Below are 26,507 nucleotides of genomic sequence, written 5' to 3' on the forward strand. Positions count from 1 at the left end.
CAATTGAAGGGTGTTGTGCTACTCTGTTGCGGTTAATACCATGTGAGGGTATTATGAGGACCACAACATCTAATGTTGACTTTAACTTGGCTTTCCATGCAATTCCTTCCATAAAAAAAAGATCCCCCGTGGTTTTTGGTCACTTTCTCATTATAAAAACAGTGATGGTGAGATTCAAATGGTCAGATTAATGCTGCCGCATTATTCATGGATGTATTATGTGTGCCTGTGTCGGCCACTTAGGCTACAGAAAAATTGTCATGCATGCATCCAATCTATTTAGTAAGGCAATGTCCACATTATTCTCACATGTTTTGGAATGTAATGATACTCTGAATATCAATGCATTGGCAAGGCCTAAAAAAGGCAGTATTCTTAAAGTGCTAATGACCAACTTTGACACTTTTTGCATGCTTAATTACAATTAATTGTTTGAAAAAGTAATTGAATTTGACTTGCCTATGTCTGTATGAACCCTGCTTAAATGATGTATAATCCTAGTCCTATGTTGTTGTATACAGTTGGTGGCGTTATCAGTCAATTTGCATATATTCACTTTTATTCCTCTAAATACACATGTGAAACTGCATGAAAATCCTTTTTAGTTTTGTTTCAAACCATTTAGAAATGTTGATCCCAATGTCACACATTGGCCCCATTATTTATAAAAAGAGCCTTAATTGTTTACCATTTTTATTACAGATACATTTTAGATAACTATCGTTTTTCTTAATATATGCACATACTATTTATGCATATTGCTTTTCTCATCATAAGCAATAAGACCCATTGTTTGCTTTTAATCTATATAACATTCCAAGAAAAGTTGAATCTAAACACATACAAGTTAATGCTATCTAAAACCAAAAAATCCAAAGGGTATAAATGTTATATTTTTATGGCAAGCTGTTTAAAATGCTTTGATTTTATGCAAAAACATCCCCTCAAAATATGTTGTTAGAAAAACATACAAGGTAATACATTTTGTCCGTCTTTGTCAGTGAATACGTCTGGACCCCATATGCTTCAGTACAAAGCTATGTGAATAAGGCATTTACAAACCCAGGCCTACCCCATTAAACACTATAACAATCTTTGTTCATGGTAAGTTATCAGCCTCAATTAATCAACTTCAACAATGGAAATTCTGATGTGTTCAAGCACCCTGAAAGCTCTAGGTCAGTAGAAGGGCACATCAGAGCCCCGTTCTCAATTCAGCATCCTTTTCATTTTATTTCATTTTTCAAGTCTTAAACATTGTTTTCCTCTATAAATGTTTCATATTTGAACAACTACTACAAAAAGAAGGAATAAAATAAACAAAAAAGAGAAAAAGATCAGAGAGCCTAAAATGTTATTTATTCATGGATTTCTAATTGATTAAAAGCCTCCTAGTCACTCCCAAAGGACCATGTCCTCTGTGCTACAATGTGAATGGCATTGTTATGGCCATTCCTCTGCTGTTCAAAGGAGGTAACCACTGATTTGATTCAGTTACACGGTTTAGTAAAGTTCCCCTCCCACTGCTTTGGGGTCTATGGAGCATCCATGACCTATTTAGTATTGGCCAGGGCTATGTCGTGTCACCCCTCCCATGGGCATTACCCACATACATTTTTATTGTTATAGTGAAACCACTGCTTTCGAATCACAATTTATTGGACCGGACAAGAAAAATACACACTGTAAAGGTGGAAATCATCCAGAAGGATGGAGCAATAGTCCAGACTGCAGTGTGTTCTTAAAAGTGGCAATGATCTTTGAATTAAGAAACTATACCAAACAAATGTATGTATAAGTTTGTAAAATGCATTTGCTGCACACATTGAGTTTGTTGCGAGATATTATGCATGTCGTCAAGTAGGTTTATAAAACCTATATCATAATGACAGTTTTAAAGGTCCAGTGTAGTCAAAAACGTGATTTCTCCCGAATTCATAGATTCACACTATAAGGTTGGAATAATACTGTGAAATTGTGAAAATGAAGATAATGCAATTTTACTGTAAGAGCTGTTTGAAAAGGCTGCCTGAAATTACAGCCTGTTTTGGTGGGATGGAGTTTTGACCTGCCTGGTGACATCATCGGATGGTATAAGTTAATAGACCAATAACATAGAGTTTCAAACCTCTCTGCCAATAGCAACTGGTTTTCAAGTTACATATCCCTCCCAATAGACTCATCCAAGTATGCCTCTCAATAAGACCACTCCCACTAAGGTACCTTACTATAATTTACTATATGTATTTTTTATTAAAATGGTCAAAACGAAACAAATTGCTTCTTAGCAAAGATACATTTCTCAAGCAAGAATTTTGCTAGGATTGTCTGGGACTGGTCTTATTGAAAGGCATTGGAACTTCATTGTTACCCAGTTGCAATGGGCCTTTAGCTGTTTAACTTACAGCCCATGATGCCAATATATTAATGCCACCTTGATTTCATTCCATAATCCCAGATGAAATCAGCTCCCTCTCCCTCTGTCCCGTCAGGTAAACATCATCCCTCACAGATCTGCAATCTGCCCTCCCTCAAAATAAGATACCTATACCAACGTTTATGCTTTCCAGACAATTAAACCAATTAGAACGTTTCATTCCAGATGCATTTCAGTAGCCTCTTTGACCTTATTATTGGAATACACATGAAATCGAGTTGCTATAAACGGGTGTAGGTTTAGTTCCTCCTCTTTCCTGCATGTCTTTCAATTGAGAAAAACTAATAGACAATCATATTTGTCCCAACTAAAAAAATTACAAATACAACAACAGCATTGATATTTGTTCTTAGGAATAGGAATTTATAAGAAAGTATTGGCAGTCATTAACTCTCATTGATGTATTCACCGAGTGCTTTTCTGTTGATGGAATGAGTTGTGGAAACCGTCCTAACTGCATACAGTCGTTCGCCACAGAGTCCAGTGTGTCTTGTGGATATTCTTTAGCTTTCCGCATGCCTCGTACAGCACAAAACCTGTGGAATGCAAGGCTTTGGAGAGGCTCTCAATAGCTCTGCGGCCATACTCACAATGAGTGTTTTGGGGCTCTGATTCACATACGCCTAAACATATTCCCTCAGTGAAATAGAAGGGTCCAAAAACGTGCCTCAGCAAAGGGCCATCTGCTCTCCAATTCTCTATATAATCTGTTATACTTCGTATAATATATTGATGATTCCAAGTCAATTTTGCTTTCCCTCCTGTGTAGATGTATATTTAAGGTGGGAAAATTCCTAGCATACTTCAGCTGTTTGTCTTCCCTAATGTTTGGGTATGTATGGGTGGATGGTATCTTAGCTGTATGCTGCAACATTATAAGTAAATCCAGCCAGCCACGTCTCAATTTCCTCTCCCTTTTCCATGGCTGCATGCAGAAAAGGCCCCACAGTCCTCTGCTGCAGGCCCCTTTCATGTCCATCCTCATGACGTTCAACGACAAGCTTATAATCAATTAGCAATTTCTCCTTCAATTAAACGTAATTTATTACTGATGATGGTTGGAATATGATGGACTCTTTCACTGTGCCACAGTCCTCTTTATAGAGATTATGTGATTATGCATGGACTCTTTATTTTCAACAGTAGGTCATTTGGTGACTTTAATAAGACACTTTTACATTCTCGTCCGGCCTTCAGTAAAAAACACTATGGGCTGTAAGCTAACCATGTTGTCATAGAAACTGCTGGCATATATATTATGTCTCTTAACAGTCTCAGGAGGGTTTCTTACTTGGGATGCTGCTTCCTCTTTCAGAGTTTCTGCATTGGTTGTGAAACAACAAAGTGGGGGAACTTTTGTTGGACTCGAAGTAATTGCTTTCATTAAATGCTGGATAAATAGCAATTGCTGGTATGGTGGAGTCCAGCAGAGTTTGAGCACACAGGGTTAATCAGAGTCAGTGCTGTCTGGAAACCTTCCCAGTACCATGGCTCTCAGCCAGTCACCCAAGCTTATAGTCACTTAGTACAAAACTTCTCAGATCAAGATGAATAGACCCACTGTCTGCAAGATACACAATCCCTACACATTAGAATAATATATGCATTTGTCATTATTGATTTATTTGGATGTTCTTCTGTTGCACCAATCTATTAGCATAATTTAGTGAATATCTTTACAAAGTAACTTCTGTAGATATATACAGATCTTCCATAAAACATTGTCAGAATGAAAACCCCATCATCTTGTCTTATTTAATATAAGAATTTTGTTTTCATATAAATCTGAATTTATCCTTCTAAACTGAAACATTTTGTGTCACTTGACTCTCAGCTGCATTTGTCCTGCAAACACATCCAATGCTTAGAATAGGAAAATAGATCATTTGCGAAGACAGCAGTGAAGTTCAAGCTAGCGAATAAGTGAAGGGCCTGTTTCATAGATTTACTTTTGTGAATATTAAAATGGGACCTGGTGAAAAATGATGCATGCTTTTACTCTTCTGAAACCTGGCAACTGAGAGGAGAAAAAATCTTTGCAGAACTCCATCATGAAGAACAAAAGAGCTGGACACATTTAGCTGGATTGCAACGAGTTTTGTGTCCCAGGCACATGAAGTCTATCACGGAAACATATTGTATCGAAATAGTTTTGAGGAGAATACTGGGGATGAAAGAGAAAGGGTCTCTTTGATCAGGGCCCTGGGGTCCCCGGCTCCCCGAGCGCAGTCAGACTGGCTGCAAGGCGTTATTCACATTCAGCTAGACACACTTACATTGCCTGTGAATGAAATTAGCATATTTGTAATTTATCACATTTTTGTTGAACTTTTTTGTTTCGTTATGCAAGCTAAAAAGTTGACTAAATGAAAGTAGATCCATCATCATCGGAACCTTGCAATTAACAGTTTCCCAAAAGGCAGAGAACGCGTTAATCAAAATCTCTGTGTTTGATGAGATGTGGAACAAATGAGTTCCTAGCATAACTTTTAAAACATACTTTCAAACGGTTTGTTGTGGAAATGTCCTAATATGCCTTTTATTTTATTTTTGAATGAGAAACCTTATGTTTGTAGACTAATCAGTAACTGTCAGGAATAAAGCAGGTCTACCAAATATGTTTCATCGCTTAATTACGTTTAAGGTAGATGTAATGGCATGACAATTATTGTAATGAATCTTTATAGGACATATGGCTGTAGAAAGATATATATATATATATATATATATATATATATATATATATATATATATATATATATATATATATATATATATGTATAGTGTTTAAATTAAAATCAAAACGCGTTGTCTTGTGATTTTATGAACTCAGAACTTCCAACCCAAACTTTTACTGCATCCTTGACGTGAAAGAGCATCAATGAAAGGCCAGTAATATTTCATATGGGGCAAGCAAAAGCTGTGTACAATGCCTCATATTAAGCACGATATCCACTCCTCTTTCAGTCGAACAAAGGTCATAGCAAGACGTCTTTATGGCTAATTCAGTCAAAAGCCCATGTCCCATTTCCCCGTGGAAAGGTCAGTGTTGTTGTGTTTGGTCCACCAAGGGGGCTTTTCAAGCCAGCTGTCTGTCATTGCCCAGCTATTGGGTGAGCGCACACTCTCATGCTTGTTATATTTCTATATAGGGTTGCTGATTAAAACATTCTGCAATAAAGAACTTAATTATTTACAATACTTGTGTAGCATATACAACAAAATCACCAACATAATTCAAATGGAGGTACATTTTGAGTTCTTATTTCTACTAAATAAAACAATTCAAACAATGTTATTGGCCTGTAATAGAGGATACCACTCAGATATCAAAAACGAAATATACAAAAGTATGTGGACACACCTTCAAATTAGTGGATTCGGCTATTTCAGCTACACCTGTTGCTGACAGGCAGGGGTGGAAAAAGAATCCAATGTTAATTTTTTAAACATTTATTTATTTAACCTTTATTTAACCAGGTAGGCTAGTTGAGAACAAGTTCTCATTTGCAACTGCGACCTGGCCAAGATAAAGCAAAGCAGTGTGACACAGACAACAACACAGATTTATCATGGAATAAACAATAAACAAGCCAATAACACAATAAACAAATCAAAGACACGGTAGAAAAAAGAAAGTCTATATACAGTGTGTGCAAAAGGCATGAGGAGGTAGGCAATAAATAGGTCATAGGAGCGAATAATTACAATTTAGCAGATTAACAATGGAGTGATAAATGAGCAAATGATGATGTGCAAGTAGAGATATTGGTGTGCAAAAGAGCAGAAAAGTACATCAAATAAAAACAGTATGGGGATGAGGTAGATAGATTGGGTTGGCTATTTACAGATGGACTATGTACAGCTGCAGCGATCGGTTAGCTGCTCAGATAGTTGATGTTTAAAGTTGGTGAGGGAAATAAAAGTCTCCAACTTCAGCGATTTTTGCAATTCGTTCCAGTCATAGGCAGCAGAGAACTGGAAGGAAAGGCGGCCAAATGAGGTGTTGGCTTTGGGGATGAACAGTGAGATATACCTGCTGGAACGTGTGCTTCGGGTGGTTGTTGTTATTGTGACCAGTGAACTGAGATAAGGCGGAGCATTACCTAGCATATACTTATAGATGACCTGGAGCCAGTGGGTCTGGTGAATATGTAGCGAGGGCCAGACGACTACAGCATACAGATCGCAGTGGTGGGTGGTATAAGGTGATTTGGTAACAAAACGGATGGCACTGTGATAGACTGCATCCAGTTTGCTGAGTAGAGTGTTGGAAGCTATTTTGTAGATGACATTGCCGAAGCCGAGGATCGGTAGGATAATCAGTTTTACTAGGGTAATTTTGGCGGTGTGAGTGAAGGAGGCTTTGTTGCGAAATAGAAAGCCGATTCTACTTGAGTAAAAGTAAAGATACCATAAAATATAATGATTAAAGTGAAAGACAACCAGTAAAATACTACTTGAGTAAAAGTATAAAAGTATTTGGTTTTAAATGTACCTAAGTATCAAAAGTAAAAGTATAACTAATTTTACATTTCTAATATTAAGCAAACCAGAACACAATTTTCTTGTTTTAAAAATTTACGGATAGCAAGTGGCACAGTTCAACACTCAGACATAATTTACAAACGGAGCATTTGTGTTTAGTGAGTCTGCCAGATCAGAGGCAGTAGTGATGACCAGGGATGTTCTCTTGATAACTGGGTGAATTAGATAATTTTCCTGTCCTGGTAAACTTTCAAAATATAACAAGTACTTTTGTGTATCAGGGAAAATGTAAGGAGTAAAAAGCATATTATTTTCTTTAGGAATGTAGTGGTCAAAAATATAATTTGTTAAGTACAGATCAAATCAAATCAAATTTATTTATATATAGCCCTTCGTACATCAGCTGATATCTCAAAGTGCTGTACAGAAACCCAGCCTAAAACCCCAAACAGCAAACAATGCAGGTGTAAAAACACGGTGGCTAGGAAAAACTCCCTAGAAAGGCCAAAACCTAGGAAGAAACCTAGAGAGGAACCGGGCTATGTGGGGTGGCCAGTCCTCTTCTGGCTGTGCCGGGTAGAGATTATAACAGAACATGACCAAGATGTTCAAATGTTCATAAATGACCAGCATGGTCGAATAATAATAAGGCAGAACAGTTGAAACTGGAGCAGCAGCACAGTCAGGTGGACTGGGGACAGCAAGGAGCCATCATGTCAGGTAGTCCTGGGGCACGGTCCTAGGGCTCAGGTCCTCCAAGAGAGAGAAAGAAAGAGAGAAGGAGAGAATTAGAGAATGCACACTTAGATTCACACAGGACACCGAATAGGACAGGAGAAGTACTCCAGATATAACAAACTGACCCTAGCCCCCCCGACACATAAACTACTGCAGCATAAATACTGGAGGCTGAGACAGGAGGGGTCAGGAGACACTGTGGCCCCATCCGAGGACACCCCCCGGACAGGGCCAAACAGGAATGATATAACCCCACCCACTTTGACAAAGCACAGCCCCCACACCACTGGAGGGATATCTTCAACCGCCAACTTACCATCCTGAGACAAGGCCGAGTATAGCCCACAAAGATCTCCGCCACGGTACAACCCAAGGGGGGGGTGCTCTAGCTACTCCCGTGGCAGGCCGGGCGCATGCACACTGAAACAGTCACCAGATCTACTGTGTTTCCTCCGAGACATTGGTGTGGCTGGCTTCCGGGTGTGACTTGGTTGGGTCATGTTTCGGGGGACGCATTGCTCTTGACCTTTGCCTTTCCCAAGTCCCTACGGGAGTTGCTGCGATGAGACAAGGCTGTAACTACCAATTGGATACCATGAAATTGGGGAGAAAAAGGGGTAAACAAAGAAAAGTTGTACTTATAGTATTTTTACTTAAGTACTTTACACCACTGCTGACAGGTGTTTAAAATTGAGCGCACAGCCATGTAATCTCAATAGACAAACAGTGGCAGTAGAATGTTCTTACTGAAAAGCTCAGTGACTTTCAACGGGGCACCGTCATAGGATACCACTTTTCCAACAAGTCATTTTGTAAAATTTCTGCCCTGCTAGAGCTGTCCCAGTCTACTGTCTAAGTGATTATTGTGAAGTGGAAACATCTAGGAGTCTGTCCTCGGTTGCAACACTCACTACAGAGTTCCGAAATGCCTCTGGAAGCAACTTCAGCAGAATAACTGTTCGTCGAGAGCTTCCTGAAATGGTTTTCAATGGCCGAGCAGCCGCACACAAGCCCCTAACAAGACCGGGTTAAGGATTTGGGGAGGGTTTGGCCGGGGAGTCAAATAAATCAAGGTTAAATAAAAAATAAAAATAAATATCACCATGTGCAATGCCAAACATCAGCTGGAGTGGTGTAAAGCTTGCCGCCATTGGACTCTTGAGTAGAAACGCATTCTCTGGAGTGATGAATCATGCTTGATCATATGGCAGGTGGAAAGGACAAATCTGGATTTGGCGGATGCAAGGAGAACGCTACCTGCCTGAATGCATAGTGCCACCTGTAATGTTTGGTGGAGGAGGAATAATGGTCTGGGGTTGTTTTTCATGGTTGTGCTAGGCCCCCTAGTTCCAGTGAAGGGAAATCTTAACGCTAAAGCATACAATGACATTCTAGATGATTCTGTGCTTCCAGCTTTGTAGCAACAGTTTGGGGAAGGCCCTCTCCTGTTTCATCATGACAATGCCCCCGTGCACAAAGTGAGGTCCATACAGAAATGGTTTGTCGAGATCAGTGTTGAAGAACATGACAGACCTGCACACAACCCTGACCTCAAACCCATTGAACACCTTTGAGATTAATTGGAATTCCGACTGCAAGCCAAGCCCAATCGCCCAGCATCAGTGCCCAACCTCACTAATGCTCTTGTTGCTGAATGGAAGCAAGTCCCTGCAGCAATGTTCTAACATCTAGTGGAATGCCTTCTCAGAAGAGTGGAGGCTGTTATAGCAGCAGAGAGGGGGACCAATTTTGTTGTTAAAGCCTGCATTTAAATGGATTACCTTTAGATTGTTTTGTCACTGGCCTACAATACCCCATAACGTAAAAGTGGAATGATTATTTTTCCTTTTTTTTTTACAAATGAATTTCAAATTTAAAGCTGAAATGTATTGAGTCACTAAGTACTCAACCCTTTTGTTATGGAAAAGTTACATAAGTTACATAAGTTCAAGAGTAAAAATTTGCTAAACAAGTCACATACAGTTGAAGTCGGACGTTTACTTACACTTAGGTGTAACTCATTTTTCAACCACTCCACAAATTTCTTGTTAACAAACTATAGTTTTAGCAAGTCATTTAGGACATATACTTTGTATATACATATACCCCCCCCCCCCCGCAAGGGAGCATACCTGGTTGAGAGGTGCTGAGTCCTGGTACTCCGCAGGTATGGCGGAGAGGTCCGGGGTACCTTCCGAGCCCCCAGGAAGACGTCCCGTGGCAGGCTGCACTGACTTCAGACACTGAGTGTGGCGGAACAGGCTCCAACCCATGATGGCACCAGCAGACCAATCAATAAGCGGATTGTGTCGCTGCAGTCAAGAGAATCCCAATACCACGGGAACCTGAGGAAACCTCTAGGCTACGTGGGACGCTAGTGTCCCACCTGACCAACACTGGTGAAATGGCAGAGCGCCAAATTCAAATTAAATTACTATAAATATTAAACTTTATGAAAATCAAACATGCAATACAACCAAATTAAAGCTACACTTGTTGTTAATCCAGCCAACGTGCCAGATTTCAAAAAGGCTTTAGGGCGAAAGCAAACCATGCTATTTTCTTGAGGACAGCACCCCATCAAACAAACACAGACAATCATATTTCATCCTGCCAGGCGCGACATGAAACTCAGAAATAAAGATATAATTCATGCCTTACCTTTGACGAGCTTCTTCTATTGGCACTCCAATATGTCCAATAAACATCACAAATGGTCCTTTTGTTTGATTAATTCCATCATTATATATACAAAATATCCATTTATTTGGCGCATTTGATCCAGAAAAACACAGGTTCCAAATTGTTTAACATGACTACAAAATATCTCATAAATTACCCGTAATCTTTGTCCAAACATTTCAAACAACTTTCATAATACAACTTTAGGTATTTTTTTAACATAAATCATCAATCAAATTTAAGACGGGATAAACAGTGTTTAATACCGGAGGAAAACAGGTCACGCACCTCTATCAAACAATACACTTCCCTCGAGCCTCGTTGTCATGTTTTGTCTTAGATTGTCTTGTCATTTTGCTTTTCCCTCTGTTCGTTTTCCCCCTGCTGGTCTTTTTAGGTTCGTTCCCCTTTTTCTCTCTCCCTTCCTCTCTCTCTTCTCTCTATCGTTCCGTTCCTGCTCCCAGCTGTTCCTATTCCCCTAATCAATCATTTAGTCTTCCCACACCTGTTCCCTATCTTTTTCCCTGATTAGTGTCCCTATTTCTCCCCTTGTTTTCCGTTTCTGCCCTGTCGGATCCTTGTCTATTGTTCACCGTGCTGTGTCTGTGTATCGCCCTGTCGTGTCGTGTTTCCCTCAGATGCTGCGTGGTGAGCAGGTGTCTGAGTCTGCTACGGTCAAGTGCCTTCCTGAGGCAACCTGCAGTTCATGATCGAGTCTCCAGTCTGTTCTCGTCATTACGAGTGGAATTGTGCTTTATGATTGTATATTTACTTTACTGGATTAAAGACTCTGTTTTCGCCAAGTCGCTTTTGGGTCCTCATTCACCTGCATAACAGAAGGATCCGACCAAAGAATGGACCCAGCGACTACAGACGCTCGTAACACTGCCGTCGAGATCCAAGGAGCCATGCTCGGCAGACACGAGCAGGAATTGTCTGCTGCTCGCCATGCCGTGGAGAACCTGGCCGCTCAGGTTTCCGACCTCTCTGGACAGTTCCAGAGCCTTCGTCTCGTGCCACCTGTTACTTCCTGGCCTGCCGAGCCTCCGGAACCTAGGGTTAATAACCCACCTTCCTACTCCGGGCAGCCCACGGAGTGCCGCTCCTTTCTCACCCAGTGTGATATTGTGTTCTCTCTCCAACCCAACACATACTCTAGAGAGAGAGCTCGGGTTGCTTACGTCATTTCACTCCTTACTGGCCGGGCTCGAGAGTGGGGCACAGCTATCTGGGAGGCAAGGGCTGATTGCTCTAACAATTACCAGAACTTTAAAGAGGAGATGATTCGGGTTTTTGACCGTTCAGTTTTTGGTAGGGAGGCTTCTAGGGCCCTGGCTTCCCTATGCCAAGGTGATCGATCCATAACGGATTACTCTATTGAGTTTCGCACTCTTGCTGCCTCTAGTGAGTGGAACGAGCCGGCGCTGCTCGCTCGTTTTCTGGAGGGACTCCACGCAGTGGTTAAAGATGAGATTCTCTCCCGGGAGGTTCCTTCAAGTGTGGACTCTTTGATTGCTCTCGCCATCCGCATAGAACGACGGGTAGATCTTCGTCACCAGGCTCGTGGTAGAGAGCTCGCGTCAACGGTGTTTCCCTGCTCCGCATCGCAACCATCTCCCTCCTCTGGCTCAGAGACTGAGCCCATGCAGCTGGGAGGTATTCGCATCTCGACTAAGGAGAGGGAACGGAGGATCACCAACCGCCTGTGCCTCTATTGCGGACTTGCTGGACATTTTGTTAATTCATGTCCAGTAAAGCCAGAGCTCATCAGTAAGCGGAGGGCTACTGGTGAGCGCTACTACTCAGGTCTCTCCATCTAGATCCTGTACTACTTTGTCGGTCCATCTACGCTGGACCGGTTCGGGTGCTACATGCAGTGCCTTGATAGACTCTGGGGCTGAGGGTTGTTTCATGGACGAAGCATGGGCTCGGAAACATGACATTCCTTTCAGAGAGTTAGACAAGCCTACGCCCATGTTCGCCTTAGATGGTAGTCATCTTCCCAGTATCAGATTTGAGACACTACCTTTAACCCTCACAGTATCTGGTAACCACAGTGAGACTATTTCTTTTTTGATTTTTCGTTCACCTTTTACACCTGTTGTTTTGGGTCATCCCTGGCTAGTATGTCATAATCCTTCTATTAATTGGTCTAGTAATTCTATCCTATCCTGGAACGTTTCTTGTCATGTGAAGTGTTTAATGTCTGCCATCCCTCCCGTTTCTTCTGTCCCCACTTCTCAGGAGGAACCTGGCGATTTGACAGGAGTGCCGGAGGAATATCATGATCTGCGCACGGTCTTCAGTCGGTCCCGAGCCAACTCCCTTCCTCCTCACCGGTCGTATGATTGTAGTATTGATCTCCTTCCGGGGACCACTCCTCCTCGGGGTAGACTATACTCTCTGTCGGCTCCCGAACGTAAGGCTCTCGAGGATTATTTGTCTGTGTCTCTTGACGCCGGTACCATAGTGCCTTCTTCCTCTCCGGCCGGGGCGGGGTTTTTTTTTGTTAAGAAGAAGGACGGTACTCTGCGCCCTGCGTGGATTATCGAGGGCTGAATGACATAACGGTTAAGAATCGTTATCCGCTTCCCCTTATGTCATCAGCCTTCGAGATTCTGCAGGGAGCCAGGTGCTTTACTAAGTTGGACCTTCGTAACGCTTACCATCTCGTGCGCATCAGAGAGGGGGACGAGTGGAAAACGGCGTTTAACACTCCGTTAGGGCATTTTGAGTACCGGGTTCTGCCGTTTGGTCTCGCCAATGCGCCAGCTGTTTTTCAGGCATTAGTTAATGATGTTCTGAGAGACATGCTGAACATCTTTGTTTTTGTCTATCTTGACGATATCCTGATTTTTTCACCGTCACTCGAGATTCATGTTCAGCACGTTCGACGTGTTCTACAGCGCCTTTTAGAGAATTGTCTCTACGTGAAGGCTGAGAAGTGCTCTTTTCATGTCTCCTCCGTTACTTTTCTCGGTTCCGTTATTTCCGCTGAAGGCATTCAGATGGATTCCGCTAAGGTCCAAGCTGTCAGTGATTGGCCCGTTCCAAGGTCACGTGTCGAGTTGCAGCGCTTTCTAGGTTTCGCTAATTTCTATCTGCATTTAATTCGTAATTTCGGTCAAGTTGCTGCCCCTCTCACAGCTCTTACTTCTGTCAAGACGTGTTTTAAGTGGTCCGGTTCCGCCCAGGGAGCTTTTGATCTTCTAAAAGAACGTTTTACGTCCGCTCCTATCCTCGTTACTCCTGACGTCACTAGACAATTCATTGTCGAGGTTGACGCTTCAGAGGTAGGCGTGGGAGCCATTCTATCCCAGCGCTTCCAGTCTGACGATAAGGTTCATCCTTGCGCTTATTTTTCTCATCGCCTGTCGCCATCTGAACGCAACTATGATGTGGGTAACCGCGAACTGCTCGCCATCCGCTTAGCCCTAGGCGAATGGCGACAGTGGTTGGAGGGGCGACCGTTCCTTTGTCATTTGGACAGACCATAAGAACCTTGAGTACATCCATTCTGCCAAACGACTTAATGCTCGTCAAGCTCGTTGGGCGTTGTTTTTCGCTCGTTTCGAGTTTGTGATTTCTTACCGTCCGGGTAGCAAGAACACCAAGCCTGATGCCTTATCCCGTCTTTTTAGTTCTTCGGTGGCTTCTACTGATCCCGAGGGGATTCTTCCTTATGGGCGTGTTGTCGGGTTGACAGTCTGGGGAATTGAAAGACAGGTTAAGCAAGCACTCACGCACACTGCGTCGCGCGCTTGTCCTAGTAACCTTCTTTTCGTTCCTGTTTCCACTCGTTTGGCTGTTCTTCAGTGGGCTCACTCTGCCAAGTTAGCTGGTCATCCCGGTGTTCGAGGCACTCTTGCGTCTATTCGCCAGCGCTTTTGGTGGCCGACTCAGGAGCGTGACACGCGCCGTTTCGTGGCTGCTTGTTCGGACTGCGCGCAGACTAAGTCAGGTAACTCTCCTCCTGCCGGTCGTCTCAGACCGCTCCCATTCCTTCTCGACCATGGTCTCACATCGCCCTAGACTTCATTACCGGTCTGCCTTTGTCTGCGGGAAGACTGTGATTCTTACGGTTGTCGATAGGTTCTCTAAGGCGGCACATTTCATTCCCCTCGCTAAACTTCCTTCCGCTAAGGAGACGGCACAAATCATCATCGAGAATGTGTTCAGAATTCATGGCCTCCCGTTAGACGCCGTTTCAGACAGAGGCCCGCAATTCACGTCACAGTTTTGGAGGGAGTTCTGTCGTTTGATTGGTGCATCCGTCAGTCTCTCTTCCGGGTTTCATCCCCAGTCTAACGGTCAAGCAGAGAGGGCCAATCAGACGATTGGTCGCATACTACGCAGCCTTTCTTTCAGAAACCCTGCGTCTTGGGCAGAACAGCTCCCCTGGGCAGAATACGCTCACAACTCGCTTCCTTCGTCTGCTACCGGGTTATCTCCGTTTCAGAGTAGTCTGGGTTACCAGCCTCCTCTGTTCTCATCCCAGCTTGCCGAGTCCAGCGTTCCCTCCGCTCAAGCGTTTGTCCAACGTTGTGAGCGCACCTGGAGGAGGGTGAGGTCTGCACTTTGCCGTTACAGGGCACAGACCGTGAGAGCCGCCAATAAACGTAGGATTAAGAGTCCAAGGTATTGTTGCGGCCAGAGAGTATGGCTTTCCACTCGCAACCTTCCTCTTACGACAGCTTCTCGTAAGTTGACTCCGCGGTTCATTGGTCCGTTCCGTGTCTCCGAGGTCGTCAATCCTGTCGCTGTGCGACTGCTTCTTCCGCGACATCTTCGTCGCGTCCATCCTGTCTTCCATGTCTCCTGTGTCAAGCCCTTTCTTCGCACCCCCGTTCGTCTTCCCTCCCCCTCCCGTCCTTGTCGAGAGCGCACCTATTTACAAGGTACGTAGGATCATGGACATGCGTTCTCGGGGACGGGGTCACCAATACTTAGTGGATTGGGAGGGTTACGGTCCTGAGGAGAGGAGTTGGGTTCCGTCTCGGGACGTGCTGGACCGTTCACTTATTGATGATTTCCTCCGTTGCCGCCAGGATTCCTCCTCGAGTGCGCCAGGAGGCGCTCGGTGAGTGGGGGGGTACTGTTTTACATTTTGCTTTTCCCTCTGTTCGTTTTCCCCCTGCTGGTCTTTTTAGGTTCGTTCCCCTTTTTCTCTCTCCCTGCCTCTCTCTCTTCTCTCTATCGTTCCGAACAATCAGCCCTTGCCTCCCAGATAGCTGTGCCCCACTTTCGAGCCCGGCCAGTAAGAAGTGATATGACGTAAGCAACCCGAGCTCTCTCTCTAGAGTATGTGTTGGGTTGGAGAGAGAACACAATATCACACTGGGTGAGAAAGGAGCGGCACTCCGTGGGCTGCCCGGAGTAACAAGGTGGGTTATTAACCCTAGGTTCCGGAGGCTCGGCAGACCAGGAAGTAACAGGTGGCACGAGACGAAGACTCTGGAACTGTCCAGAGAGGTCGGAAACCTGAGCGGCCAGGTTCTCCACGGCATGACGAGCAGCAGACAATTCCTGCTCGTGTCTGCCGAGCATGGCTCCTTGGATCTCGACGGCAGTGTTACGAGCGTCTGTAGTCGCTGGGTCCATTCCTTGGTCGGATCCTTCTGTTATGCAGGTGAATGAGGACCCAAAAGCGACTTGGCGAAAACAGAGTCTTTAATCCAGTAAAGGAAATATGCAATACTCCTAGACAAATCGGAGCGGTAAATAAAGCATAAAAAACAACTCCACTCGTAATGACGAGAACAGACTGGAGACTCGATCATAAACTGTAGGTTGCCTCGGGAAGGCACTTGACCGTAGCAGACTCAGACACCTGCTCACCACGCAGCATCTGAGGGAAACACGACATGACAGGGCGATACAAAGACACAGCACGGTGAACAATATACAAGGATCCGACAGGACAGAAACGGAAAACAAGGGGAGAAATAGGGACTCTAATCAGGGAAAAGATAGGGAACAGGTGTGGAAAGACTAAATGATTGATTAGGGGAATAGGAACAGCTGGGAGCAGGAACGGAACGATAGAGAGAAGAGAGAGAGGGAGGGAGAGAGAAAAAAGGGAACAAACCTAAAAAGACCAGCAGGGGGAAAACGAACAGAAGGAAAAGCAAAATGACAAGACAATATAAGACAAAACATGACATCAAAGGGTCTGAATAGTATGTAAATAAGTTATTTCTATTTTAAAAAATATATACACATATATACATATACTGTTTTCGCTTTGTAATTGTGGGGTATTGTGTGTAGATTGATGAGAAAAATAATCATTGTATCAATTTTAGAATAAGGCTGTTAATTAAGTAACAAAATGTGGAAAAAGTCTAGGGGTCTGAATACTTTCCGAATATACTATATATAGTCTTCACCGCACTTGCTTGAGTATCCATTGACGTCCTTTCACTTTCACTCTGATCTCACGCTGCATCAAACATCACCCTCACTCATTTCACCCACCCAATGAGTCACTCACTCCTTCAACATTCAGCGTCTTTTCTCAGTGCAATCTCACATCCAATGTTCATTTCTTGAGCGTGTCTTGGTTTAAATGGGGTTTTAATTGTTTAAATAATGCTAAATTACGGTCGGCCAACAGGCTGTGGGGTGGTTTTAGATGGCTCTGATTGGTGCGCTCATCTGAACGTACCAGACTATTTTACCTAATATCTGCATATGATTTTCATAATTTAAGATATGTGCGCGTAAACTTCAGTGCATTTTAAGATTCGACTATGGAACTATCCGTTACGCGTGAATGTATTGGATTTATATTTTCATTTAACTAACATAAACCCATAATGGCACGAACTGAACGACCAACCCTACACAATTTGAGGTCTTATTTGGTTATAGACATGGATAATGTGGTAACATTGACACTACTACTGCTGCATAGGAAATGTATGTTAGATAAGCCTGTTCAAGTGAAATATGTAAGCGAACATGGACCAAGTACACGACCTGTGATGTGGGTACTTTAGTCTAGATTCAGAATTGGCAAAAAAGAACAGAGAAGCTCTCCATGCGCACCCTTACCTATCCATACACAGCCGAGGATATGGCTCCATGCGCAAAACGGACGCAGAAGTTGGAGTATGTATGTCCTTCTCCTTGGGTCCACAATTACAATATTTTTAATCAATAACTGGTGTTCATTTTTCAAGGAGGGTTACAAATGTGTTGAAATTGCGAAATTACTCTTGTTTTATGCTCCAATTAAGAATATTGTCCTTTTAAAAAACAACTTGCACCATATTGTACGCGCGCGCCTTGGGAACCCTTGTTGCCATGATCGGTAAGGCTATTTATTGAGAAGTTAATATCCCGTAAAACACAAGTTACCATATCGAGGGCTTCCCCAGTTCAAAAGACTGGTTCCTTAGCACCATATGCTTAATGTATTCAGCCGTGGAGGCTTTAATAAAGGTAAAATGCGGTCTTTTAAAAGTTGGAAAGGGTCTTTTATTTAATTTAGATGGAGTACTTGCGCACAAACCAAAGCGCGCCCGGGCATTGACTCGCCCTTTCTTTCAGGAAGCAAAGCGACCATCGTGTAGCGTGTTTCATTACAGCATAAGCTTTTCATCACCCTGCTTTGTCCCGAATGAAAGTAATGCTGTGAATTAAAGAAATGCCAATATTTTCTATCAGCTTGAACATCCAAGAGAAGGGCCCTCGAGCTTGGCAAAAATCAGGCACATCATTCATCATGTCATCCCGCACCTGTGGTCTTGCATTGAAAGTACACAAACCTATTCCTATTAACCTTAATTATTCAAAAACGCCACAATGGTTGAAATAGAGCAGGATGAAGTCTGTTTATTGGTCGTAAATGTTTTTCTGAAGATCTCCCCAACCTCTTTGTTAGTTCGGCGCAGAGTCCGCCTCTTTCTTTCAGACAGAATAGCCCTGGAGTTTTCCATTTTCAATCGTAACATCTGCTTAATCTTACGGATCAAAATATGGAGACAAAACATATGTAATGGAGGATTTGTGAAATCCTTGTAATGAGTTATTAACAGGAGAAAACAATGGGGCAGGATGGAAAGTGCCTTGTGGTAACAAGAGTCGCCAAATGAAACGCCTGACAGTTTCCTTGTTGGTAAATGGAACCCGTTTGAACGCCAGGTGATGGTAAGAAAACCAATGTCCTTATGAGCCAACCCAGCTCTAAGTTCTTTTTTCTAATTGGAAAATTAGCAGACATAAATTTAATTGGCTTATCAAGGCCCAGCAAAAGGCCGCAGTAATTGCCTGCAGATAGACGGGGGGACACAACAAGATTGAATGTTTGCTGGCTCGTATTAAGGCTTTCAATCCAAGTGTATCATTGAGCATGTTTTATTATAACAAAACGTCATGCTTTACAGTTCCCATATTGTATAGACAATGGTTAATGGAACATTAAAGACGAAAACCATGCCAACAGGTCTTGGAGACATTGTAAGGGCCTCTCTCTTTGCTTGTTTTAAGCAGCTGCTGTCCAGGACCCAGAAGCACAAAAAGAACAAGTTTGTAATACCAGGTGCATCCTAAAGAACCTCGACGGGGATGGATATGTTACAGCCTACGACATGTGAGTAGCAATAAAGATAGGCCTATCATTTGGATTGTAAAGGCGCCTCCACGCCCTGTAAAAGGAGAGGCGCCTGGGCAGTGCGTTCTCTGGCAACATCGCCCTCCCCTCCATGGGTCTCTCTGTACCCGTATCCCCGGGCCAAGTCCTAACACCTGTTGGCTAGCCAAGTGCTAACGTCCATACTAACACAATCATCTATTTTGAATTATCACATATAATTATTGAATAATATGTGCGTATATTTTTCAATAATATTTTTTCCCCATTTGAGCATTTTGGTGCTTGGTGCGAAGGATTTAAAAGGCTACTCGCGAGGGTCACACTGCCCCATGGGCAGACTCAACTGGTGTTTGTTCAACCTCGCAGCTGGTACCCGGATGCCACAGTGGAGAAACGTTAATGAAATCGCGGGAGTTCGGGGGATTTACACACTCTGGGCCCATATTCCTATGTGCGATAATCCAAAGTATCAGCAGTTACTTACAGTTTATGAGAATCTTGTTATGCGTCCTTCCCAGTGTTTACCATACGCCTATCTACGGATTATTATAGTATTAATGGATGATGCATTTAGCCATGGTACTTTCATCTGATTAATAGAGATATGACTGAAATATGTTGGATATCATTAAGTAGAACTAGCATACCTTCATGAAATAGCCTAATGTTCTTAGAATTTGGATTTCCAATACAGTCTAATTATTTGTTATTCTCACTGTTGTCATTATTAGCCTATCACATCTTTTTGTTTTATATTTCTGCATATCTTTGATCTGTCTTCTCCAATTTATGTGCAACCGTTATCCATTCGTTGGCTCTGAGTTGCATGCAAACTGATGCGCATATAGGGCTGCGCTTGTCACGAACAGCCTGGTGCGTCATTTTTTATTTGCAACAACTTTTAAATGGTAACAATAGGCTTGATATGTTAAAACCCACGAACACATTGGGAAAGGTGTCACTGTAATTGACAGTGCACAATGACATAGCACATCCATAAACCTCGTGTTTTTGTTTTTGCCAAGTTGGCACAGGCATACATTGGAGCCACTTGGGTCTAAATACGACTACCGCGCTAACATATGGCGGTTTTCTATGCCTCGTGACACATTTACTGACTATAAACTTGCCTTGTGTGCCAAAGCAGTCAGCAACATGTAGTCAAAGGCTACTCGAATGCTATAGAGCATTGCACGCCATTTCAGTATCACTAACTTATTCTTAGCGTAATTGGAGCTTGGCATGGTTTTCCAATGTTTAGCCGGGTAAGAAAAGGAATAAAACCTGCCAGTCTGTAAATGGTGCTCTTTTAAGCCTTGCCAAGACCAAGCACAACAGTGACAAGATAGAGACCCAAGTGTTTGACTGCGTAAGCCTTTCTCTTCCGTTTGATTGGTATTGCACTAAAGGATGTTTTGAGGGGTTTTGTACCGTGCTTGCGCACCAAAACGTGCGGTAGTCGGTAGTCAATAGCATTAGGTGTGACCAAACAACTATGCTATACTGTTGTTTTGATGTTCTCTGCCACTTCACCAAATTAAATAGAAATGTTGCCCCCGACAAAATAGATGAAGCCCAGCTACTTCCTGGGCCTTTTATTTCGTTTAAGGCTGACTTGCTGACATTTGACGCTCGAATGAATGTAATTAGATGACATGGTCTCTTGTGTCGTGTCTAGGACGCGCATAACTGTGCTGTTAATGTGGCGGTAATACAACAAGAGATGAAATTATAGGTCTACTGAGATTTCCAAAAAAGCAGATCCACGGAAAACTTGTAAAAATATTAACATCCAGTTTCAATCTAGTAAAAAAGCACAATCTCATTCATATTTAACAACAAATTCGAGTACAGTAATAATAATAACCATAATAATATTATATAATACGATGTATCGTTATTATTAATAATAATATAGCAATAAGTAAATCATCGAATTTCAAAGACTAATACAGAAAATGAATCTACCTTTCTTTTACCCCCATCCGAAATGCACGTGTTAACCCGAAATGCTCTTAGCCAGTTGGTTTTATGAATGTGTGTTTGCAAGTTTGGGCACAGGCATATATCTGGGCTACCACTAGATAGATATGGGAGAGCTGACATAAAAATGGCAAGGGAACAGGTTGAAAGGATGCCGCTACCACGGGAAGAGTTTTCCTTGAAGCACCTGCAGAACATTGAAGCTAACAGTTTTTACTGCAAGCCATCGGGTTTAATGTACATCTGATGTGCATACCTAATGTAGTTTTACATGAAGTCTGTGTTTGTTTAAGCTACAGAGCTAAGATCCATACAGGCCGCAGCTTCATAAAACGTAGGCCATGTGAAGGAGTTTTCAGACTCCATCAGATACCCAGTAGAATGAAGATAGTTGCTCATAGAGTATACGCACATGCATGGGTTGAGACCGAGGCCCAGTGTGCATTGCAATTCAACTAATAATGCTCGATATCACTTCAGTTCATTGATTTATGCACGGTTCTGCATGCATATACCTTTCCTTTTATGGATATGTTATCTTCACAACTTGGATATTCAATGATACTTCTTAAATATATGTAAGCATATTAGCCTATGAAGAAAAGTGGTATAGACCAGACAACACAAAATATTCATAATTTAAGAGCATTTATCAGATTGCATATACATATAAATTATTTTACAATTCACTAGGCCTATAAAAATATTTTGGTTTTAGTATATTCATCAATATTCAAATAAAACATATTTTCATGGAAACAATTAAATACATGTTGCTATACATGATGATTGCCATGCTGCCTGAATTAAGAATAGAGATCATTGCCATATAAATATAATATTTACACTTAAATAATCAACGTTACATAAGAATCAACGTTATATATTAACATGGATTTACCATGGGTGTATAACAATAGATACCTTTAGAAATAAACATAAAGTAACATTTATTGGACTGAGATTAAGGTTAAAGGAGGCTCGTTTTCAATGTTGGACAGGGAGGATTTCATGTTCAGTTTCCGTGGGTCCTCAGGTGTCCAGACTTTAGCGGTTCTGATTATGTTCTGGTCTTTCAGCTCTTTCTCGTCTTTCCAGGACAAAGAGTGTCCGGCGAGGGGAGGCAGCCCGTAGTCAGGATCACTTGGAGATGGAGATCCTGAGAAGGGGACAAATGATTAGTAACGGACCAAGTCTTTAACAAATGAGTAACAATACAGTTCAAAGTTAAGTCATTATCATAGGCATTATCTAACCATATGAAATGTAGGCTACTTACTTCTTCCTCTGTGGCAAATTATAACTTTTTTGGATTGTGTCAGTGCGTCACTGTTGGAGTTTCGGATGCGCATATCGGACTGCACGAGCTCAGCGAGGAAGTTGATGTAGCCAATGGCCAGGCGCAGGGTATCGACTTTGGATAGCCTCTTTTCGTATGGTAGAGTGGGGATGTGAGACCGGAGTCCCTCGAAAGCATCGTTAATTGACTGCATCCTCCGCCGCTCACGGATGTTGGCAGCCTGCCGTAATTGTTGCATCTCCATATCGGATCTCATCCGCCTCCGCCTTTTCAGCATCGGACTATCTCCTCCCACCTGAGGCGACAGCTCTGAGGTGCTGTCAGTGCATTCATACGAGCAAGTAGACGAGGAGGAAGAGAAGGACAAGTTACTGATGTCACAATAGTCCCCATCGTGCGCTATCCTGCTGTCCTTATAGTAATCTTGGAAATGGCTGGTGAGAAAGTTGACATCGTCATCCAGAAACTCGTCGGTGTCCAAGTGGTCCCTGGAGGACTGGTCAGTAAAGAAATCATCGTCATCAAAATAAGGGGAGGAGAAGGAGTCCAGTTCATTAAATGGATCCAAGACAGTGTCCATTTTTAGCTGTTGTTTTCGTGTTGCCCAGTAACAGCAAGTTTGCTCTTTGCGCTGTCTCTGGGTGCTCAAGAGTTAGTTCAGCTGAAGGCTGGCACGCGAGGACTCTTATAACTACATCCATAGTCGTGTGCCATTAACCAAAAAAAGCCAGCCAATCAGCGTTGAGTATACACTACGCTCGGCAGCGGAGGGAGCACCTAGAGATAATAATCTCTTACCACTCAGCCCCCCCTTCCATTTATGGCGCAGCGTTTACCCCCCTCCTGCCCTACATGGAAAACTGAACATAGGGGAAACAAAGCATTAGAGGACCAATGACCTACTAAGTCTAAAACCTGCAGCCACCCTAACATTGTACCTTTTATTCAATACAGTTCTTTTTAAGAGGAACTCGCACACTGCTCTTGCACGGATCACCTTTTAATATTGTATTTACTTATTAAAGCTTAATTAACCTGTCGGCCTCATTCTTGGCCTTCATCAGAACTTTTGTGAACATCTATATTTCAGCAAGAGCAGTGTGCAGGTTTCTCTTTTCTTTGAAGTACTCGCATTATTCCCATTCCTTTATTGAATGTTTGTTTCAATACAACCATTACATTATTTGCTTGCATCATAAGTGTCCACATCTGGTTTCACGTTTCCACAATAATAGATTATTATTAGGCTGTTATATTGTAATACACAGCAGAGTCCTTTCCGAGTCTCCACGGAGGCTCCACGTCTTAATTCTCGTATTGATCTTTTGTCAATGCAATCTAAATTGGTTTCCTCTTATTCAAAATCTCAATTTCGAGAACAGAAACAGTCTGCATTGAATGGGCTTATCTTGCATCTACTGCATGCTTGCATCCATTGGGACTAACCAATGTGTAAAGTGAACAAAAAAAGATGTAGTAATTAAAGGGTCGGTCATATAACAATGACAACATATCTGACACCTCATGAAGGCAGTCATCTTAAAGTACCTGCCCAATTCAATAGCCGACCACTCGTGCCCGCAGCAAGCTGTTCGAGTCCTTTGGTCTGAGCACTTCATTATTGGAGGAGTCCAATTTCTATTAGAACCCATAGAACGCAGAGTAAACATTTGTATGAGAATAATGTCATTGAAATGAGACGTCATTTCAGTGATAGACAGGCGAACATAATGATGTGTTCATCAGTCATAGGTTTTACGATGCTTCTCTGCCTACCCATTGGCTCTGCACAGTGGACACTCGCCTGTTCACGCCGCAACAATCAAAAGAGAATAGAGAGCACTTTACCGACAAAGCAGGGGCGTTTCTTGCCTCTCAATAGCGACATACCCTCTGTCACCGTAAACGAGTAATTTATGACAAGAAGTGCTCTTATCTAAAAAAAAATGTGAAAAGGGCACAATGCAAAACAGCCACAAAACATTGAGAGCCCCTTGCAAGTGTGACTACAAAATCTGTCGCTCAAAAATAATATTAGGCTACAGCAAAACAATATATATGGAATTCCTCTTTGATAAACAGAATAGTTGGAAATAGGCCTACTTTTCCTATTGCCCACAGGGATGTTTTATAACGTGTCGTCATATATATGAGACCTTATGAAGTCCTATCATAATGTTACGATGTCTTAAAATATAGGGGAAAGGTTACAGACTGAGAATAGCTGTAGTTATAGTCATCATTATGAGATTATATTAAGATTCAAAAATGGGTTATACATGCTTATGATTTGACAAAGAAAGCGTGTATAACTGCATCATACCTGTTGATTTGAATGAAACCTAGTGGGATGAGGGATTATCTGTGGATGATCATCTGTCTCGTGCAGAGTTGAAATGTATCCTATATCACAGGCAATGCTCAAAATAAGTTATTCATATTGTTTGATCTCAATCAAAGATAAGGATGCAATTATAGTGCAACACTCATAGTGCAACAGGTAGACTACCTGAGGGCGTCGTGAAATATGGGCGGGGTAGCCTATTAATATCAAAAGCAGCCACAAAATATCAGGCTAGCAAAATGTTCAAACTAAACTTGCATCATTTTAAAATCTCATTGACATTTTTGTTTCAGTTTTCACATTAAAGGTTGAATTCACCTGCCTTTATCGAAAATTAGTCTTTCTGGTCGTCTTGAAACCATGTGTGCTGGAGTATTTAAAAAAAAAATCGAACCTTTATTTAACTAGGCAAGTCAGCTAAGAAAAATGATTTACAATGACGGCCCCTGAACAGTGGGTTAACTGCCTTGTTCAGGGGCAGAACGACAGATGTTTACCTTGTCAGCTCGGGGATTCTATCTTGCAACCACTATTGTTAGTCATAATTGTACCCCAATGACAATTATATAAATTGTCTGATTAGGAAATATCTGACGATTTGTATCATGTGTTGGGCTAATATGTTGGATAGATGTCTGAAGAGGTTACAGGAGACCGAAATATAAAGAGTGTCCCACTTTTTCTGAATTCACTCCTATAACAGTACTACAAGAAACCACGTAGTATTACAAGAACCAGAGCCTTGCCTATAACACCAATACATAGTAACTACATTTACATCCCAATTTGGCACAGTGCATTATTTATTAGTTTTATAACCTTAACATCAAAACAGAAAAAACGATGTCAATGATCTTACCATATGCGTCAGGGGATGAGCTTCCTGTTTGAAGCTTGCTCTGCCCCCCTCTGTGATGTCACACCAATGTGATTTTGATCATGTAGTTTCTCTGCAAGGACTTATTAACAGTAGGTTTGATTTTCTCTTGTCAGACCAAGATATAAATGCCTCGGGATTAAGCTTTCCAAGTTTATATGATGTCCCATTATCCTTCTTCACCCTAGTTTAGATTTTTAAGGGAGGTTTATTTGTGTTCCAAAATTATGTTTTTGATGTTTGCCTTTTTAATTGAGCTATTGTTCGTTTTTTCAAGACTGCAGAATTGTGTAAAATAAGGATAAAGCTAGAAGTTAAGACAATATTGCGGATTTACATTGGCTTATATCAATTAACATTTCATTTGGTCGTATTCAAAACGTGTTCTGAATGTGCGTAAAAATGTGCCCAACATTCTATGAATGCGATACCAAATAGTCCATAATATTGTAAGAAAACTCGACTTAAATCCTTCAGGTGTTCAGCACCATAATACAAGTTCTTAAGCCTAAGTGGTTCCATGAACATAAAACATTTCACCAGTAAAGAGACCGACACACTGACGACAGCAAGTATGTTTTTTTATGGGGAAACTGGTGTCAGAGTAAAGGTAATGTGCCCTCACAGTGCGCGTCAGGGGGCGTTTACGCCGGTACCTGAAATGTTGACTTGTCGGAGTCTACGAAACTCCCATTCACTCCCATTCAGATTAAGATGGAGGGGGTCACTTTGTTAGTCGAAGGAGAAAACAAGTCTTTAACTGTAAGCTCGCCGCAAGCTACAACATGAGGCATTGGAGGCACAGGCCGTGGGAATAACGCCACTTGCGCGGTGAGCCAGTCAATGCTACACGTCCCATAATAATGAGTGCTGATGCTGCTTTGCACCTTGCATGCGCATTTTGGTTTTCTTATAATAGGCCTACGTTTATGTTAGAAGAGCTAATACAACATAATATAATATATTTCCACCTATCCTAGAACTTTTAAAGATATTTTGGAATTGGAAAGTATGCTATGAATCTGATAATAAACACATACTGGCTTAAATGATATGTTC

The 26,507-nt window shown here is 42.1% G+C and overlaps 1 protein-coding gene and 1 long non-coding RNA gene across 4 annotated transcripts in view; one reads left to right on the forward strand and one right to left on the reverse strand.

The window, feature by feature from the left end:
* LOC124041836 overlaps positions 1-26,507 on the forward strand; it is a 48,022-nt gene that overhangs the window by 16,862 nt on the left and 4,653 nt on the right. For 2 of the 3 annotated variants that reach the window (XR_006839997.1, XR_006839996.1), the window contains one exon: positions 18,842-18,941. This is a non-coding gene — a long non-coding RNA (uncharacterized LOC124041836). Of the gene's footprint in view, positions 1-18,841; positions 18,942-25,771; positions 26,280-26,507 lie in introns of those variants that run through there. The other variant, XR_006839998.1, reaches the window with a different exon arrangement.
* Positions 21,570-23,327, reverse strand: LOC124041835 (pancreas transcription factor 1 subunit alpha-like). Its single transcript, XM_046359900.1, has 2 exons — positions 22,207-23,327; positions 21,570-22,086 (listed from the first exon to the last, which is right to left on the reverse strand). The coding sequence occupies exons 1-2, from the start codon at positions 22,805-22,807 to the stop codon at positions 21,878-21,880; spliced, it is 810 nt and encodes a 269-aa protein (XP_046215856.1). The 5' UTR covers positions 22,808-23,327; the 3' UTR covers positions 21,570-21,877.

The sequence above is a fragment of the Oncorhynchus gorbuscha genome, linkage group LG08, assembly GCF_021184085.1.
Source record: "Oncorhynchus gorbuscha isolate QuinsamMale2020 ecotype Even-year linkage group LG08, OgorEven_v1.0, whole genome shotgun sequence".
NCBI classification, from domain to species: Eukaryota; Metazoa; Chordata; class Actinopteri; order Salmoniformes; family Salmonidae; genus Oncorhynchus; species Oncorhynchus gorbuscha.

Coding starts and splice junctions, on each gene's coding strand:
- LOC124041835 (XM_046359900.1), bottom strand. CDS start 22,807: ATGGACACTGTCTTGGATCCATTTAATGAACTGGACTCCTTCTCCTCC. Junction 22,087..22,206: donor AATTTGCCACAGAGGAAGAA/GTAAGTAGCCTA, acceptor TCCCCTTCTCAG/GATCTCCATCTCCAAGTGAT.